The sequence below is a fragment of the Mirounga leonina genome, unplaced genomic scaffold, assembly GCF_011800145.1.
Source record: "Mirounga leonina isolate KUSES-001 unplaced genomic scaffold, KU_Mleo_1.0 Mir_154, whole genome shotgun sequence".
In the NCBI taxonomy this organism is placed as follows: Eukaryota; Metazoa; Chordata; class Mammalia; order Carnivora; family Phocidae; genus Mirounga; species Mirounga leonina.
In genome coordinates, this window is record NW_023270389.1 from 34843339 (window position 1) to 34862269 (window position 18931).

The following is an 18931-nucleotide window of genomic DNA, read 5'->3' on the forward strand; positions in this document are numbered from 1 at the left end:
CATGGATGGATGGGTACATGGATGGATGGGTGGGTGGGTGGATGGGTGGATGGATGGATGGATGGATAGGTGGATGGATGGATGGATGGATAGGTGGATGGATGGATGGATGGATGGATGATGTAATAGGGATTTGGATGAGGGACTCCACTCACTATTACACAGACCCTATGGCTCCAGAAAACCAAGCTATGGTTTTCTTTCTCAGGCTGTTCTTTCATTCATTAGAAGAGGCTCGTTCCTGGGAGGGTCCCCAGAAAGCATGGTCAGAGACAGGTTATGTGAAGCCTGCACAACACACCACCAAAACATCGTCAGCAGGAAGAAAAAACTCCTAGTCTGTCTACCAGTTGTTTTGAAGACAAGATGCTAAACAACTCACTGCTTAGGCTATAGAGGTCATCTTTATTTATTCATCTATTTTGTTTTTGTTGAATTGTGTCCACAGGGCACGAAGCACCCAGAATAAACAAAACTGCAAAATTAAATCTACCATCTGGACATTTTTAAACATCTGGATATTTGGCATCATGTTGACCCCAACTGGTTGTCTTATGGCCATGTAGTTATAGCCCAGAGCAGCAGTAGGGCAAAGGAGGAAGCATAAAGAAGGATGTTTAGAGTGATCGTACATTCTAGAATGCCTGTAAACATACAGATTTCAAATACTCTGATGCACTACCAGGCTGTGTTCCAATTTTTAATTTGAAAAATATGGTCATGCTAGATACAGGGGTAAAGGAGAGGGCACAAAGGGAAAGGGAGAGAAAGAGGAAGAAAAGACAGGGAAGGAAAGAGCAAGGGAGGAAGGGAGCTGGTTGGGGACACGTCTCTAACAGTGAGACAGGGGCAGCTAGAGACGACACACAGTGCCACATGGCATTTCTGAGAGGGTGCTTCTTCCAGAGCTACCGCCTAAGACTAGCTGGGGCTGTCCTCCTCACCGCCAAACCCAAGACCCAGATAGTAATAGCCAGAGCACCAGCTTCTCTGGCAGTTCATGTTACATCAGTTTTAGTAATGCCCCACTTCTCCTCACTCCAGCGATGTGAACAGGGAAGGGAAAGTGAACCTCCCCATTCTACAGAGGAGGGAACTAAGACCCAGGAGGGAACAGAAGCTGTCCAGGGATGAGCCTGAAGAGGGAAAGCTCTTCAAAAAGGAAGCTCCAGGCTGCTGGGGACCCTTTCCGGAGGGAGAAGTACAGAGAAGCCTTAACGGAAGTCATCATTTCCCTGCTGCCACATATACATCAAAAAAGAGGCAGGAGGACAGGGCAGTCTGGAGCTGCTTGGGAACCGGAAGACTGGCACCACTTCAGACATGACCCCCAACATACACGCACACAGCCACGCCTACGCACACACGTGCCACATGTCTTTAAGATTCGTTTTATTGTAAACCCGTAAGGAGAAAACGATCCTCTCTGCAGGCCCTCCCCGCCTTGCCTGCCAGCCTTGCACCCCCTCTCAGCTGTCCCAGGCTTGCTGCAGTGTTTTTGTTTTCTGTACTGGGTGATTGATTATAGAAGAGCAAATTAGCTCCCACTGCTTTTAAGATGCATTTTCTCTCTTGAAGAGAAGATGATGTGAGCATTACTTCTCTGTCCCCACCGCCCGCCTTGGGCCTTGGTAGCTGTCACTGTTGCTTTAGAAGGGCATCCTCGGAAGGGAGGAGAAGCTCAGGCCCCCAGAGGCCTCGGTTGCTCACTCCAGTGTGACTCAGTCCACTACCCACTCAGCCTCCCGAGTCTCCTCTTCCTAGCCCCAGGGCATCTCTCCGGTTCCTCCAGGCTATTTTTACCCATCTCTGTATCAATACAAGTGAATCCAGCTGCCTAGCACTGTTGGATGAATGAACATATAAATGATGAAGTATAAAGACTAAGATCTCAACTTAATGAAATAAAGTCCCCCTCTCTCTCTCTCTTTCTCCCTCACCCCCGCCCCCAGCCTCTGGCTATGGGTCTTGTCACTCAATGTGTAGTCCCCAAATCAGAAGCATCAGCAATCACCTGGAAACGAGGCTCCCAGGTTCCCAGGTGAACTATACCCAGAATAAACTTTGAGAAGCACTGCTGAGTGGTCCCAAGCAGAGGCAGGAAGGTAGACAAGATGACCCCATAAGGCCCCTCACTGTTTTATATATGTCTTTCAAATCAAAGAGGTATCAGATTCATATGGTTATGGAAGGCTTAACTCAGGATCATTACAGACCCAGAGTGCTGGCCTAGGACAGGGAAGATAGAATTTCTTTTTTTTTTTTTTTAAGATTTTATTTATTTGAGACAGAGAGAATGAGAGAGAGCACATGAGACGGGGGAGGGTCAGAGGGAGAAGCAGACTCCCCGCCGAGCAGGGAGCCCGATGCGGGACTCGATCCCAGGACTCCAGGATCATGACCTGAGCCGAAGGCAGTCGCTTAACCAACTGAGCCACCCAGGCGCCCCCAGGGAAGGTAGAATTTCAACTCTTCCTTCCTTTCTGTCTAACTCTTCCCACTGTTCTGCTCCTCCGGGGGTCCCAGCTGACAGATCCAGAGCACAGCATGGCTTTGCTCTAACTAATTGCCAACAGTTGGCTGTAGCTAGATTCGTTATTCAGAAAGGCTCATCACTCTCCTAATGCTGATGTAGCCATGGCTGCTGATGGTGCTCTCACCTCCTGGCACCCAGGTCCCAGTGGGGCACCCTGGGTCCCTCTGGCAGCACAGCATCCTTTTCAGAAGGCTAAGCCAGTGCCTGGGGACATGGAGCCAGGCTGTTACAGAACCTGGCTAAGCTCTGCCCCCGGCTGGGGTGGTCCTAGGGAGCCTGACCCAATGATTTAGGTGGGTGCAAGAATGGGTTCTAGTTAATTCCAGGGGGAGGGTTACCTGGGACCTCTTGGATGAGCCGAGCTGCCCTCTCACAGCCAGATTAAGGAATCTGTCCCTTTTTTCTCTTGGGTATAGGAATGGGTTCTTGGAAACCCTGCAGTGTGTTTGCGGACATGGAAGAGATACATTCTAGAAAGTTCATGATGAAGAAGTCCTGAAAAACTTCAGAGCCTCTTGCTAAGGTCTGACTCAGAGGCTCAAATGGGCACTTACTCTATGGCTTGGAAAACATGATTTAAATGTTTTCCTGCCTTTCTCCTCTAAGTTCTGCTTCTTTGGATTTGTCTTTCCAAGACTATAAATTCTTAAGGGAAGGGATGTATTGTGTCTTTCACACCTACCCCCTGATTCCCGGTACCTGGCCCTGCTAAGCCATTAGCTATCCACTTAGACCCATGCCTAGTACAGGGGTAAAGGAGAGAGTGTGAGGCAAGAGGGAAAGAGGAAAAAAGACAGGAAAGGAAAAAGAGCATGTGGGGGGGGGGGGAGCTGCTTGGACACACATCTCTAAACAGCGAGAATATGATGAATAAGACCCTTAATGAAGGCTGACGCCACCGCACACACCTAGTTGCTCAGGGCCTGGGCCACACAGGTGAGCTCCCCACTAGCCGGAGGGCAGAGGTGGCAGAGCTTCTACTAACATTTTAATAAGAAATTTTCAGACAGAAAATCTGAAAGAATTATAGAGGAAATGCTAATTGTCTAATACAGATGGTGGGTATGTAGGTGTCCATTTTTTTGCTGTTTTTGTTCTTCAAATGAACCAGACCCTCTGGCCTCTGTCATTTCCATTAGTATTGTCAAAGCAGATGTGAGCAAGCAGTCTTTCTCCAAAAGTAATCGAAGTAGTTGTTAAAGCAATACTGCCCTCTGCTGACCACAGGCCCCCCACTTCTCTGGGACAGCTCTGCCAAGGGAAGGACTCAGGAAGGCGGGATCCGACTGTTCTAACCCAGCCCTTTGCTTTGTCCCTCCTGTGTCTACCCTTTGCCCAGGCGCCCCCTTGTTGCTGAAGAAACCCATCCGGACACAGCAATGGGCACCAAGACTGACATCCAGCTAAGCTCAGACAACTAAACGATGTATTAGGGCAGCCAATGTCTTTGTGTCTTAATTTTTCTCTACATCCATTTACTGAGTATCTGCTTGTGTGAGGCCCAGTGCCAGGGCTGTGTGTGGTGCAAAGCTACAGAGCTCCATGCTCTGGATAAATAACTTGGCCACTCGGAGCCTCGTAGTCCTCCTTGGTAAAATAGGGATCATCAGCCTCTTTCTTCCCTGGGGTAAAGAAGGGCTCTCAAGCAGAGTGAGAAGGAGTGCAATAAGCCCAGTGCTTTCAGACACACCTGAAAAGAACCAGAAGGCACTCACCTTCTTAAAGCAACAGTGAACCCATTTCCATGTGGTTTGTTGACCTCGGGTAAATATCCTAGGCCTTGACATGTTCACACGTTAACCATTCTGAGGTAGCTGGGGCTTCAATATCTCTACCAATGGAAAGGGGTAAAGCAGAATGCATCACCCCAAGCAGTGGCCACCTCTGGGGGCAAAGTCCCTGTGTAACTGACCCCTGAGAAAGCATCCAGGATAGATTAGAGCAGTGGCTCTCAAACTTGACCTGTGTCAGAATCTCCTGGGGAGCTGTTAAAACCCAGATTGCTAGCCCCGCCCTCAGGCTCTGACTCACTTTGTGTCGTGTGGAACCTGAGAATCTGCATTTCTAACAGTCGCCAAGTAAGCAGACGAGACCGAGAACTATTGGACTCTGCTGTGCTATGGTTATAACTCCTGAACTTCGGGGGCTTCACACCACAAAAGTTCAGTTCTTGTTCATGCCACATATGGATAGTCAGTGCGGGTGGGCTCCTCCACACCATCCTTGGAGGACCCAGGTTAATCGGCACACACACACACCCCACACCATCTTGTAGCTGCATCTTCTATAACTTCTGACCTTCACAGCTGCTGTGACAAAGGAAGTAAAGAATCATATTTGGGCTTTTAACTGCTCAGCCCCGAAGTAACGACAGAAATCATATCCATTCACATTTTATTGACCAGAACTCCTCACATGGCCCTGTGCATATTCCAGGTAGAAGTCATCCATGTCCCTAAGAAGACAGATGAACTGGATGTTGGTGACCCCTTGTTCTGATGGACATACCACCCAAGCATCTCCCCTTCCACTCACGAGAACATAGGCAATCAAGTATAAATGCGATGGTGGTTCCTGGGGACATACTTTCTGTCTCTTTTTTTTTTTTTTTAAAGATTTTATTGATTTATTTGAGAGAGAGAGAATGAGAGACAGAGAGCATGAGAGGGAGGAGGGTCAGAGGGAGAAGCAGACTCCCCGCCGAGCAGGGAGCCCGATGCGGGACTCGATCCCGGGACTCCAGGATCATGACCTGAGCCGAAGGCAGTCGCTCAACCAACTGAGCCACCCAGGCGCCCCCATACTTTCTGTCTCTTACATGTTGGTCGTAGACTGATGGCGGTGGTGGGAGACAACTGTGGAGTGCTCCTATGAGCCAGGAACTCTTCTCGGTGTTTTTGTGTCTTAACTCACTTGACCCTCACGACAACCCTCTATGGTGAGCATCATCGATATTCCCACTCTATAAATAAGGAAACTGAGGCAAAGGGTGGTTATGTGGGACACTGCAGGGACCGTCACCCAGCCAGCCCAACACGACAGTCTATGTTTCTAACAACTGTTCTGCTCCATCACTGTGTGGTTCGTCTTATTTTTGAACAGAAAGTAGGGGATACTGTAGTGGGAAGACCTGGTTTCTGGATAAGCCCAAACCTAAATATTCTAAGTCTAAACAGCTCTGCAGAGAGACCATCCTAACACAAGTAGCTCTCTTGATACACGAAGGAGTTGGCTCAAGTCAAATATGTGAAAATGGGGTCCAGGTCCAACAGATGGTCTTTAAAGGCCCTCACTGGTGCCCCACAGTGGCTAGAAGGCCAAGCAGGTTGTGTCTGGCCCCCTAAATGAATGCAATCTTCCCAGTATTTGACCAGAGATCAGGAGGATGGGACAAGACATTCTTGACTTTTCTCTTAGGATCGCCTCCCAGATCATAAAGGTCCTCCTTAAATGGGACCCTGAACACTCCTTACTCTGCCTTCCTTTCCTCTTTCCCCTCAACCTCTCCCCTTGGCCCTGCTCTGTAGGGAGAGACACTTCAAGCTGCAGTGTCCCCACCCCAAGATCTGCGCATCTCCTCTCACTATACCCTGGCGGGCGAGGGGCAGGCTCTCACTTGACAATATCATACGAAGAGGCTTTAAGTCTTAGCGTAACTGAGGCACAGTCCCAATGAGTAAGGGCTGAATCCCTCAGGTTAGAGCATCTACATGAAAAATAAGCCCTTCTACCCTGATAGTGAAGCTCTCAAAATGTCTGTGGATTTATGCTAATAAAAACTGTTTATTCTATCTTATCAAACCCCCCCCCACACACACACACACTCCACAAGAAACTGGGAAAGGAGGAGCTAGAAAAAAAATAGCTGGAAATAGGAAGAGAAAAATCGTACCTGGACACCCTGGATTCAATGAGTTTGGTTTTTAACTCATGGATGCAATAGGTAGGACTTAACTGCAGAAACGGCCTCTGGCTGAGCCAAGAGTGGCCAGCAGAGGGCGCTGGTCCAGGGTCTTAAAGAATTTCAAAGCCCGAGGTCTGGCTTGGCCCCTCTTGGTCACTCCATATTTCTGGGGGACTGTTAGGTCACCTAGAGGGATCTGTTCAACCCAAAACACAGGATGTGTAATGGTCCTTGTTAGTGCATCAAAGGGAGTCGGTCTCTGGCCTCAAAATGTCAGATTTCTTCCCTGGGGTTTACAATCCTCTCATTTCCTGTTTTTCTGAATAAAAGTTCAAAATCTCTTGGCAGTGATTTTGAAACACAACAGTTTTCAAGGCAATCGGAAAATACTGGCTATTTTGTTTAGACAGCTATCAAAGATTTGTGGTCAGTTATTCCTAACCATCTCTGTCTCTGTTTCTCTCTCTCTCTCCCTCTCTCTCTCTCTCTCTCTCACACACACACACACACACAAACCATTCACTCAACATTCACATTTTCTGCTGAGCGTTCAAACCCATGTCTGCAGCCAGGAATCTGACTGAGGAGACGGACAATTGGGAATTAACTGAGTGCTCAAATAAGTTATTCTGCATGGAAGATCTGTACGGTGAAGGGTCTCCAACCTGCGCAGGGGTGTGCTTAGCATTACCAAGGCATAGTTCTACCAAGTAATGACTGAAGCAATTCTTTCTGACCCAGTCACCAGGTGGGTAAAGGCAAGGAAATGTATCTTTCCTTTCTTGCAAGAGCACCTGTCAGATGGACCAGCAGTGGGAATTGTGCTTTGAAAAACAGGCAATAACAACTCACTTCTCAGCTAACTCTGACATGGAAAGCATGTTGCATACACAGCTCCTGGGGGGCACCCCCTGGGCTCTGATTCCAGACTGGGATTGAGGGTTTCACACTCTCAGCAAATGCACATCTTGCGGGGGGGAGGGGAGGGGGGAGGGGGCAGCAAAGGCAGACTTGGGGTCTTCTGTGGCTCTCATTCCAGCCCGTGTGCAGGGGAGTAGGACTCGTCCCTGAGCCCCATTTCCAACCTGGATTCCTGTGCTGGGATCCCTGCATTACAACTCTGCCCAGTGCTCAAGTCCTCAGGGACAAGGGCACTTTCTTGCTTTTGTTTCCACCCCCAACCCGGCTTTGGAGGGCTTTGGAGTCTCACCCTGGTATCTCCCACAGAATCTCACCCCCATGCTTTCAGCCTGCTTTCCTGAATCGTAATTCCTATTTGTTGAATGAATTAATAAATTACTAGCTGCTGTATGCTAGGCACTTAAAAACAGTATCTACTCTAAGGGCCCCAAATTTAGTGAAATAAATTAATGTCATAATTACAAATGTTGAATATAATGGAAGAACGAATAAAGGACCGCCAAATACAGTGGAAAGAGTGAGTTATTTTGGCATGAAGGATTTCACAGAGGAGGTCAAATGTGAGCTGTTCTGGAAGCCTGGCTAGTAAGCTTCTCAGCAGAAAAGGAGAGGATACTCCAGGCCGAGGAGGAAGCCCATGCAAGGCCACATGACATGACAATCTCAGAACGCTGGCTTCTCCTAGACCCCCCACTGCAGCTCTCTGCACACTTGTGATGTCCCCATGACCTCTTGTGGGTATTCTGGGATGTGACAATTTGCCGCCATCCCAGCCATTGCCCATTACCACCCTCTGCAGATACTGAGCCCCACCTGGCCCCAAATCCTTCCATTCTCATCTGGGTTCCAGGTTATGAGAAGGCCAACCTCACTTTACAGAGAAATGTCCAAAATGGCTGATACTTCCAAAGCTTCCTAGGGCGGTAAAAGGAATGGTGTCTGCCTTGAATGCTGATCTTTTCTTCTGTCCCTGGAATCTACAATGCCCTAGTCGAGCAGAACGGAAGAAATGTCTTCCCCTTCTCTCCCCCACACCCCATCCTGCAGGCCAGGCCCCCGAACATGACCCTTTTATTCAGTAGGCTAATGCAGGTCCTCTAGACCCCAGGATCAATCAATACTTTTCTAGCGCTACCGAGCCCACTGGCCTTTGCCACCACCGCAAGAAGATAAGCCCTTGTGCTCTTTGTAATCCTTCAGTGCGGTTGCTTTCCCCAAGGTTTTGGAAAGCCTTGGCAGACCACTTTCTCTCTGCTTCCTCCCACCAGCTGGGGGGACACAGAAGTGCTGAAAGCTGGGATCAAAATGATGCCTTACACCGCGTGTCAAGAGCAGCCTGCCCCCATCTGCACGCTGCAGCCTCGCCTCCAGCGCAAGTGCAGGAGGCAGCCTTGGGTTTGGAGTGTATTGTGTCTGTTCCCGATGCACTGCGCAGAGCCGCAGAGCCGGGGCCAGCCATTGTTCTCAGCCCACAGACCTCGCCCTATGGACACGCCGTGCCTGCATTCTCTCCCTCCCCGAGGTTCTGTCAATCCATTCTGAAGGTCAAATTCAGACCACAGAGCTGAGAACAGTCAAACAAGAGATCTGGTGTCTAAATCAAGCAATTTTTCTTTCCTCAGAAGCAGATCATTTCTGCTAAATATTATTTATCATCAATTCTCTTATTTAAATGTTCCATCTCAGGAACAACAGCGGACAAGAACATCGCGGTAGTGATGTTGCTGGCTGCCTCAGGAGCCCTCCTCCCCCTGGAAGCCTGGACTGGGGTGGGGGCTGGGAGGGGGGAGAGAAGGGGTTCACCTGCCCTTGGTAGGTATCTAGGGAGAGGAGGAAAAGGGATTTTCTTGTTGCTACTTTCCCCAGGGACACTGGGGGGTGGATATGTCCCCAGAATGCTGTCTAGCTCCCAGGTCCTAGCATCCCAGCTGTCCAAGAGTCCCAGGGACAACCCTCCCCTTATTAAGGAAAGGTTTTGTCTTTTGCTGCCCCTCCCACACTTATGACCAAGTCCATGACTAGTGCATACACCAGACTTCTGTGGGTGCTAGAGTACTCGGGACCACTCCTCTTCCTGGAACAGTTACCCCAAGAGGGGAGAGGACCTGTCACCTCTACACCCTAGGCTCTTCAGCTGAGACTGCACGGTATATGGAAATCCTCTGTCCCAGACACCTGGCTTATAGGGGTGCACACCCATGCACGCACATGTGCCCATCGCTGCAGACACTGCCTCTTCCTTGGCTAAGTGTGCCGCCTCCACCCTGCTCTCCTGAGCTGCCTGACTCTCGTATGGGTCCCAGCAGTGTCTCAAACTGAGTCATGTGCCCAAAAGGTCCTCTTCCTGAATGCTTATCGTTTTCCAAACACTCCACATGCATTTTCTCATTTAATTCTCATGACCCTCTTGTTGAGGAAAGTATTCCTTGATGCCCATTTGACTCATGAGAAACAGGCTCAGAAATGTTAAGAAACTTGCCTAGGATCACACCACTAGTGATAAAGCACCCAAAATTCAATCCCAAGTCTGCTCTCGTGCCTGACTCTTAGCCTCTTCACTGTAGCTCTCAAAGATGTTTATGTATTGTAGAGTTTTAGGATCCATCCAGGAGTCACTCCTGAAGGTCAATTATTCATTCAGTAGACAAATTCTTCAATAGGCAAATCCTTCCAGAATGCCTGCTCTGCACCAAGCACCACGAGGACAGAGGAGATTAGTAGGTAGTGTCCTTCTTAATCCCATTGGGTCCTTTCCACTGCAAGAGGGGGAAGGAGGCTCAGTCATCATCCCCGGAATGTTTCCAGAAGGCTGACATCCTGGGGATGACTGGTTTGAGATGCCCCCTCCTAAGGGAGACTGGGCAGCAGAGGGAGGTTGGAGGCGGGGAGAGACGTCACCTCAATGCAGGCACACTGCCCATCAGCCCATAGTAGACACCTGAAAAATTACCTGTTCTTAGAATATTATAGAAAGAGCAGAAATCACCACCCAAAGCAAGAACATGGAGAAGTATGAGGCAAGGCTTTTTTTGAGAAAAGGTTGGTCACAGCCCTGCCAAGAAACAGCTCCATTTTCCGCCATTAGCCTGCAGGCTGGACACAGGGACCAGGTCTGGGCAGGATGCTGCACTAGAGGGCAGTAGCAGCTTGCTCTTGGGAGTGAAGGAGCCCCGCGTCCCATCTCTCTGAAAGAGAGGCCAAAAGCAAGCCTGCTGCATTCTAACTCTGCCCAATGTGGGGGCAGGACCTGGAGGCAGACGTGTGATTTTCAAAGGGGAATAAATGCAACCTTATTTTTCATGTTTCATACAATCCTTTCCTTACATTTAACCTGACAGTAGACTCCTCGGATAGACCGACATCATTAGCCCAATTGGACAGCTAGGAACAGGAAAATCCTTGAGGTTTAGACTTAGCCCAGGTTGCTTGGCTAATAAAGATACTGTGGGAACAAATGCTAGATTCCCCAGACCCCAGTTCAGGGCCAATTCCAAGGCCTTAGAACTAGAACAGAGTAATGTGGGCTAAATTCTTTAGTGAAATTCTCACATCATAATTTTTCCTTTGTACGCCGGTTCTTTTGTTATTTGTTCATTCCCTGGAGGCTTAGGAAGAAACAGAAAAAGGAAATTAAAATCAAATTGGACAATCAGGTACTTTGTAAGTAGCCTTGATAAAAGTTTGGATGAGGCAAGTGATACTCATGACCATCCACTCACTGCACTTAATCCCCTCCCGCCCCTACTATCTTTCAAGGTCACATGGTGGTGACCGTGGAGGATCATGACTGATTCCTCCAGCTGTGGATAGAGAAATACATGCAAGTCATGATGGACACAGAAGAGAAAGGTTCTACAATCTCTGCCGGGGACCAGAACCAGGTTCTCACAAGGGAACTGACGAGGTCATCAGCCAAAAATCTGAAGCCCAGGGTGATGGGCTTTGTCCTGTACCCTATTTATTCCTGGAACATGGCACATACCAAGGCTGGGCTCATTTGTGAATGGGACTCAAGGCAAGGGAAGTGATCGATTCTTTTAGCAGAGACACACAGCAAACGTGAGGAGGGGAGCAGGTGAAAATCTACTCACCTTGTAGACATCCCACCTGCACCATACAGCGCCACCACGCCCCCACCTGGGTAGAGCTAGATATAGCTGAATGTTTGCTGAACCTTGGCAGGGGCTGAAGAGAAGGATAGAAAGAACTAAAGACAGGGTATATAGGATGAAGGAGCTATGGGAAAGAGGAGAAGAAAGAGAAAGTCCAGGTGGAATGAACTGATATGCCCCTCCCTAGGTGGAGGGGTCATGTGGAAGTAGCCAGAGGTCTTGACTGACTAGCCCACCCCTGCCACCCAACGCTCTGCACCCTCTAAAGAAATTGGAAGCTGCAGCACAAACCAGAAGAAATGGCTGTTTTAATATATTCTTTTGGATTCTGCATGTGTGTAGGGGCAGCCCATGGTAAACCCATTACTATGCACTGAACTCCTCCTCCCTCTGCTTTCAATAGTATCAAACTCAGGACACACCAGAAAACTCTTCTTTTAGGTTTTATTCTGCCCTTCAATTTTTCAGATCTCTGTGGAACATGCTTTCTGCCAGGTGATATGATAGCATAGAGGTCACGGAAGCATGGTTTCTATGCCTAGAGAGCTCATCACTAATGGGCAACCTTGACATGTGGCAGACCCAAGTCCCAGCCAGCAGAGCAGGGTGCGTGCTGTTGCAGAGATGAGCTCTGGGAGAATAGAGAGGGTCGTCCATTTTGCCTGTGGCCCCAGGGAAGAGTGATGGGGCGGGGACGGATTTCTTAAATGACCAGCTCAAACAAAAATACGAGCACATCGCAGGCTGCAGGAACAATGTAGACCAAGATGTAGCGGCGTCTATTCCTGGAAGTACTAGAAATCTGGTGTCTTATTTTTAAAACAAATAAACATTAAAGTAGCAAGTATTACATTGATTCATGCCTGCAATGCCACCTGTCTCTGCTGTCCTATAATTTCCATTTCCTCCCTCTCACCCCCACTTTCTTGTGCCGGTTCCATTCTCTCTTAGCCAACTCCAGATTGGAAATGTGTTATGAAATAAGTGGTGTTTGTTCTTTGGTGCCCCCCTCCCCCATGACCCTGCCTATCATACTTTCAAAGCCTTGCACGATTTCTTTTCCTGCTTCACCAGCTGCATTTGGGGCTTCTCTTTCTCTTGCTCTTACTGCCCAGTGACAGTGCACTTCTCTCTGTCTCTCCAATAGGTATGGCCCCTTTCTACCCCAGGGCCTTTACACATTCTGTTCTTTTGTTTCTCTAACTTTTCACGTAGCTAGTTCTTCTTGCTTCTGATTCCAGTTTGAAAGTCACTTTCTCAGGGCTGCCTAAGGTTCCCTAACACATATTTTCACAGTGCCCTAAACTGTTCATAGTACTTATCCCACAATTGTAATTATCCGTATTTGTTTAAAATCTGACTTCACTGCCAGAATGCAAGACTCGTTCGGGAAGAAACTGTGTTTATCTTATTTATTACTGTATGTTCAGAGCCTAACATATTGCTTCAAACAGAGTAGGTGCTTCATAAATACTTGTTTTACGGATGGAGGGATGGATGGATGGATGCACGGAGGTCATTCCCCCTTCCCTTTTCCACCCTGGCACCTCACTATGTCTTGTTGTCAGGTGGCTCTCCAAAAAGCTCAATCTGGAGATCTAATCAAACATAAAAGACAATGCAGACCAGCGCTCTTTGAAAGTGGAAGACTATCCTGTTCTCATGAGCTCTCCTCCTTACCCCAAACCATAAGAGGAGCCCTTATTTTGTCCAGTTGAGGGATAAGCATGACCACACGGGAGTGGTGGAGGGAAGCACCCAGTGAGTACACCTGGCCACTTCTCCCTTTGCCAACATCACCTGTGACAGGCTCAGATGCACAGGTGATTTTGGGTGAGAGAAGGATGCTCCCTAATGGGCATGGGCCCTCCTTCTCCTTTCCTGCAACCCCTTCATTCAGACCTTCACCCCCTCAGGTCTCCGTGACACCAGAGCCTCCCTGCTGACGTTCTAGTCTCTAATTTCTCCCCACTCCGCCACTGCTTTCCCACAAACACCCTTGCATGAGAGCCCGCGGTGCCTCTACCACCTTCACAGCCAGGCCAGAGCCCTAGCCAGGCCACCCAAACACCCTGCCCAGCCAGCCCTGTCCCCCACCGCACTGCAGGGCCGCCTCCTCATGTCCAGCATGCATCTTAGCTGTTCCAGCCTCTGTATTTCCCTACTCCTACCTCACCCACCACACCTCCTAAATCTGGTCCTAGATCACCCGTAAGGCCCAGGCCGACTTCCATGAAACTTTTCCAACCCACGGCTTTCCTGCCACGGCCCCATCTCTGGTGACGAAGTGAGTTAACAGTACCTGATTTCACTATCGATTCATCTCCACTTGCTTTCTGTGTCTTGCCTCCTCTCCTGGGCGCATAGTTGATGTTGAATAAATATTCGGCTGAATTGCTGATTGGGGAAACCATAGCAATAAGGCCATTAAAAGAATCTGAACCAGGCAAACCAGCACGCAAGTGTGAATGTGCGCATGCGTGTGTCTATGCACAAGTGCGCATGCGTGTTTTTATGCACAAGTGCGCATGTGTTCCCAGGGCTAAACGCTCTCGTCCATCTCCCCGGCACACGTTCCGGAATGCCCGCCCAGCTGTGTGGTAACCTGCGCTGCTACTCCAGCAATGGACGCTCCGCCCCTGCTCCCCACCCCTGATGCCCAGCGTATGGCCTGGTCAGTACCTGGGAGGGCATCTGCCTTTGGAAGTCGGCATAAAGAGGTAACACTTTCTCCCATGGCACCCAACGGGGAACTTACTTCTGTTTCCGCAGCTGAGAAGTCATCCCTGGCTCGGTGGCTCACCAAGACCAGCAGGTGGATGGAAGGCAAGGGGCAGGGTGGGGGAGGGTTCCAGTGGGCTGGTGCGGACCAGCAGTTCCTTGTCCAGTTCAAACTTGTATCAGAGCACATTACAGAGCAGAGACTTGGCTGATGTATGGGCTTGGACAGCAGTTCTAGGAATGTAGAGTCTGGGTCTGGTTTTGTGTCCCCAATACCTAGTACACACTCAGTGTTGATAAATATTTAAGGAACGAGTGCTCGTTCGTGCGTGCTGGCTGCATTCAGCTCCCTCTGGAGATAAACTTTTTAACACACGTTTTGCCTGTGGGCACTACTTGACTGTCTCAGGCTGTGATAAACTCCCCAGTTCCAGTGTTCAGACAGAAGGAGGACAGCTGCTACTCAGGGATGCTGTACCCAGGGAATCTAAGCAGTGGAAACACAGGCCAAAATTCAAGACAGAAACATATAAAGAACCAGGGAGAGCTATAGACAAAGAGTTTGGGGAACAACACAGAGGAAGGAGTGACTACTTGTGAGGAAGTTAGAAAATCATGGAAGGTTTCATGGATGAGATAGTATTTGATGAGGATTTTTCAAATCTGAGGAATTTCCATAGGCAGAGAATGAGGAAAGGGCATTCTGTATTAGTAGACCAGTACAAGTGAAGGTCAGGAGCTTTGAGAAAAGTGGCGTGTTGGAAATCAGTGTCTCATATAGTATGGCTGGAGTGTCAGCTCCAATGGAGTCCCAATGGAGGGACTGAGGGGAGAGGGGATAGTTTGGGCCAGATCCTGGAATGCCTCCAATGATGGGCTAAGATGTTTGGCCTTTATTCTGTAGGTAATAGATCTTTTTTTGAGGTGGAAGCAATCAATATGTTTCATTGAGATAATTCCAGCAAGAACGAAAACTGGAATGGAGAAAAAACAGTAATACTGACCCTACCATATGCTAGTCGCTGTTCTACGCAACTAGCGTTCTGTCTCACTCTGCCCTACTAGTGTATGAAATAGGTTCAGGAATTATCCCATTTCACAGATGGGAAAAATGAGGCACAGACTGGTTAAATCACTTGTCCAAGGCCACACCTCCAGTCATCCATCTAACCTAGGAGACTTCTCTAGAGCCACTTTTATCTATCCCAATGGATCACCTCACCCAGGGACCAGTAGAGCCTAGTCTATCACAGTAGCACCAGACAGAAGGGGAGGAAGGCCTGAATTAAAATTGTAGAGATGAAAATATAAAAGAGGCAGCATCGGGGTGCCTGGGTGGCTCAGTCGTTAAGCGTCTGTCTTCGGCTCAGGTCATGATCTCAGGGTCCTGGGATCGAGCCCCGCATTGGGCTCCCTGCTCCGCGGGAAGCCTGCTTCTCCCTCTCCCATTCCCCCTACTTGTGTTCCCTCTCTCGCGTGTCTCTCTCTGTCAAATAAATAAATAAAATCTTAAAAAAAAAAAAAAAGAGGCAGCATTTACTTACTGCCTTTTGTGTAAAAAAGGATGGCAGGGGATATCCATATATATCTATCGATAGCTGTATCTATCTATGTATCTATATCTATATCCTTTTCCTTGCATCCACATGAAATACTGGAGGGATATACAAGAAACTAATAAGAGTGGCCACCTATAGAGGGCAGGGCAGGGGGGAGGGGGTGGAGGGGAAGTGGAGTGGGGTGAGACACTTCAGTGTATGTCTTTTAATATAGTTCTGATTTCTGACCCAAATGACTGTGCTATTTATTCAAAAAGCACAAATTATTTTTAAATAATTGAAAAGACACAATTTAAAAGCTAATTCAAAGAAACAACTGAAAGTGCATAACAGCTGATTGGATTTGGAAGGCAATGAAAGAAATAACACAGCCAAAGAAAGTGCCTGGCTCTCTAACATGAGTGTTTGGGAAGATGGTAGCTCTGCAGCCTGGATGGGGAAATGGGAGAAGAGTGGTTTAAAGGAAGCTATTATACATTCAGGATTATTTGTAGATGGAAGTGGACATACGGATGTTAAGGTTAAGGTGGACAACCCAGATGGGGGTGTTGATTGGGGATATTCACATGATGAGGGTAACAGACCCTGTAAGTGGATGTTGAGATTAAGGAAAGAGTAGAGAAAGAGAAAGCAAGGGGGCAGAAGACAGAAGTTCAAGGAACCTACACTGAAGGAGCAGCCAAAAGGAGACTGAGATGATCAAGAGCAGGATGGAGAGGTGAATACAGGGGAGCAGAGTCAGAAGAGTTTCCAGAAGAAGGGGAGTGATCTCCTAAGGTCTAATGGGTTAGGACTGAAAAGAGGATGGTAGGTTTTTGGGATCAGGATGCTGTGCTTCTAGAAACAGCGAAGAGGAGACATATCAGAGATGTGGGGAAGAACCACCCAACAGAGGGTCCCCCTGCTTCTCTTCCCATTCTATAAGAGACAAATGGACACAGAGGGGTCTTCAATCCCTACATTTCAACCAGTGTAGATATCCTATTGCCCCAGAAGGTGTTTTTACACAACACACTCCAGCAACTGAAAAGAGAAACTGAGGCAGGCAGTCCTAGAAAGCTGCTCTGATTTTCTGTTACCACCCCATTCAGGCCAATGGAAACCTGTAATATGAGGCTTTATATTTGCTTTTTATTCTTCCTCCCTCTCTTTCCATTACACACATCAATGCAAACACAATTACACACACACACACACACACACAAGGCATAAAAGGGCCCTTTGCAAAAGCAGTTTTCTGGATCAGACTCAATGCTGCTGGGAGGGAGGGAAAGCAAAGCAGAGAAAAGGCAGGAGATGCAAGCCACCATGGCTACTTTTCCTCCCCTTTAAGACTGCCTGGTTACGGTCCTGGGAAAGAAAACCCCTGCATTCCTCCCCTTTAATTCGGTTTATTGTTAAAGCACTGGAGCAGCTAATCCTCACAGACCTGTAGGAGCTGGAGTAGGAGCACCAGGAGCACCATTCCTTCTGAGTCTCCGGGTAAGATAAGTCTGATTCTTTTCTTGGTTTGGGGAGGTTTCCTAGGCTTAGTAGGAGGCAGGCGGCATCTAGAGATGTGTGTGAAGAGCCACTTTTGCAAGCAACTTGCGGATTTTGTTCATTTCAGCTCCATTTCCAGTCTTGCCTGACTCTTGTGGTATCAAGGGTAAGTTGTAGCTGCCTTGGAAAATAAGTCTGACTGGGGGCCCAGTGGCACGTCCATGCAGAGCCATCTACCGTCACTTCAGGGTTGGCGTGAGTGGGAACCGCTTGCACTTCTGAGCAGGGAGAGGGGGGCAAAATATCGGTGTCTGTCCCTCCTGCAATGCCCGCCTGCAGGCTGCATTCTAGGGGCAATCCTCAGGGCTCCGGGGCTGGGAGGGGCTGTCCATCTGCACATCCCTGCCTCCTGCCCATCCTTCATCTCTTAACCTCTCTGACCCCATCTGGCAAGGAGCAGTGCCCTTCTGCCTACCTGTCTGGGTTGTTGGGAGGATTAAGGGAGCCAGTGGGCAAAAAGGCAGTTTGTAAACAGCCTGTGGCTCTGCAACCCCCAGGGGAGCGGACCAGTCTCAGCCCCTCCCGGTGGGGTCCATGGACAGGCTCCAGCTCCAGGTCCCGCCTGGGCTCCGTTAGGATGCAGAACTCATTGCTCTCAGTCACAAGACCGCTCCTTCCCCTTCCCCAGGAGCGCGTCGGGCTCCCTTCTGTCTTTAAACTTCCCCAGTTGGGCTGGCGGGTAAAGATGTTAAAAGGAGGTCTAGATTCTCCACCACCCCCAACCGCCCTGTGGCCCCTTCTCTCAACGTAACTTTGACGCACAAGCATTAACCCCGAGGCTCCCAGAGGCAGCTGCCAGGGCTCGCCCTGCTCTGGCTGCGGTGCATGGCTGGCCAGAGGCTTGCTCTGGAGCCGGATAAACTGATCATGAGGAAAATCTCCGAGAAGGGTCAAAGAGTCAAGTAGGTTTCTCCTGGGGAAAGAGACAATCTTTCCCAGAGCAGAGGCCAGAAACAGCCCGGCTCCTGGCAGTCCTTTTGACCCAGGCTTAACCAGGGCCAAAGATGAGATCCAATAGGCCATAACACAAAGTGCTTAGTAATACCTGATGTGGGGACCGCACTTTACAGTTTATAATGTGCCTTTAATCAGTTGTCTTTAGGACAAGCCCACTGAGCTGGTGGGGCGAATAGTATTTCTCCCTTTGCATGGAGGGGACCACTGACACTCAAAGAGGATTGCGGAGGGTTGCAAAGCTGGATATGGATGGTATCTAGTAGCATTTGAACCCAGGACTTCTGACATCATCAGTGACCTTTCCGTGATACTACAGATAGCTACAGTGGGGGGGGGGGGGGTGCGGGTGTGTATTAAGAGCACTCTTGAGAAAGCGCAAAACTTTGGGAAAGAAGCCTGAGGTCTGAGTGACAAAAGGTTTGAGCGGGAGCCCGGAGAGGCAGTGGATGGCCTGGACTCAGTGCCTTGCTCGGAGCATCCAAGTCACGTGTTCAGGGGGACTCGGTCAGGTGCTGGGGTTGCAGGAAAGCATCCTAAGGATGAGCCAAGGTGAGTGAAATCGGATAATCACCTCCAGGAGAGAGGCAACAGGTTTCGCGGTGGCTCTGATAGACTGGGGTTCCCAGTCCGGCTCTGCCACTTACTGTCTGATTTGGGGCATTTTTCTTACCATTTCTAC

General features: G+C 49.0%; 1 protein-coding gene across 5 annotated transcripts in view; it reads left to right on the forward strand.

Annotated features, from left to right (window-relative positions):
* Positions 1-17083: 17083 nt before the first annotated feature.
* CAMK1G (calcium/calmodulin dependent protein kinase IG) overlaps positions 17084-18931 on the forward strand; it is a 29676-nt gene continuing 27828 nt past the window's right edge. For 2 of the 5 annotated variants that reach the window (XM_035010448.1, XM_035010447.1), the window contains exon 1: positions 17084-17235. Coding sequence is in view for 1 of the 5 variants with exons in the window: in XM_035010445.1 (XP_034866336.1) it covers positions 18699-18801 (103 nt within the window). In the remaining 4 variants the exon portion in view is untranslated. Of the gene's footprint in view, positions 17236-17356; positions 17402-17424; positions 18802-18931 lie in introns of those variants that run through there. The other 3 variants (XM_035010449.1, XM_035010445.1, XM_035010450.1) reach the window with 2 other exon arrangements.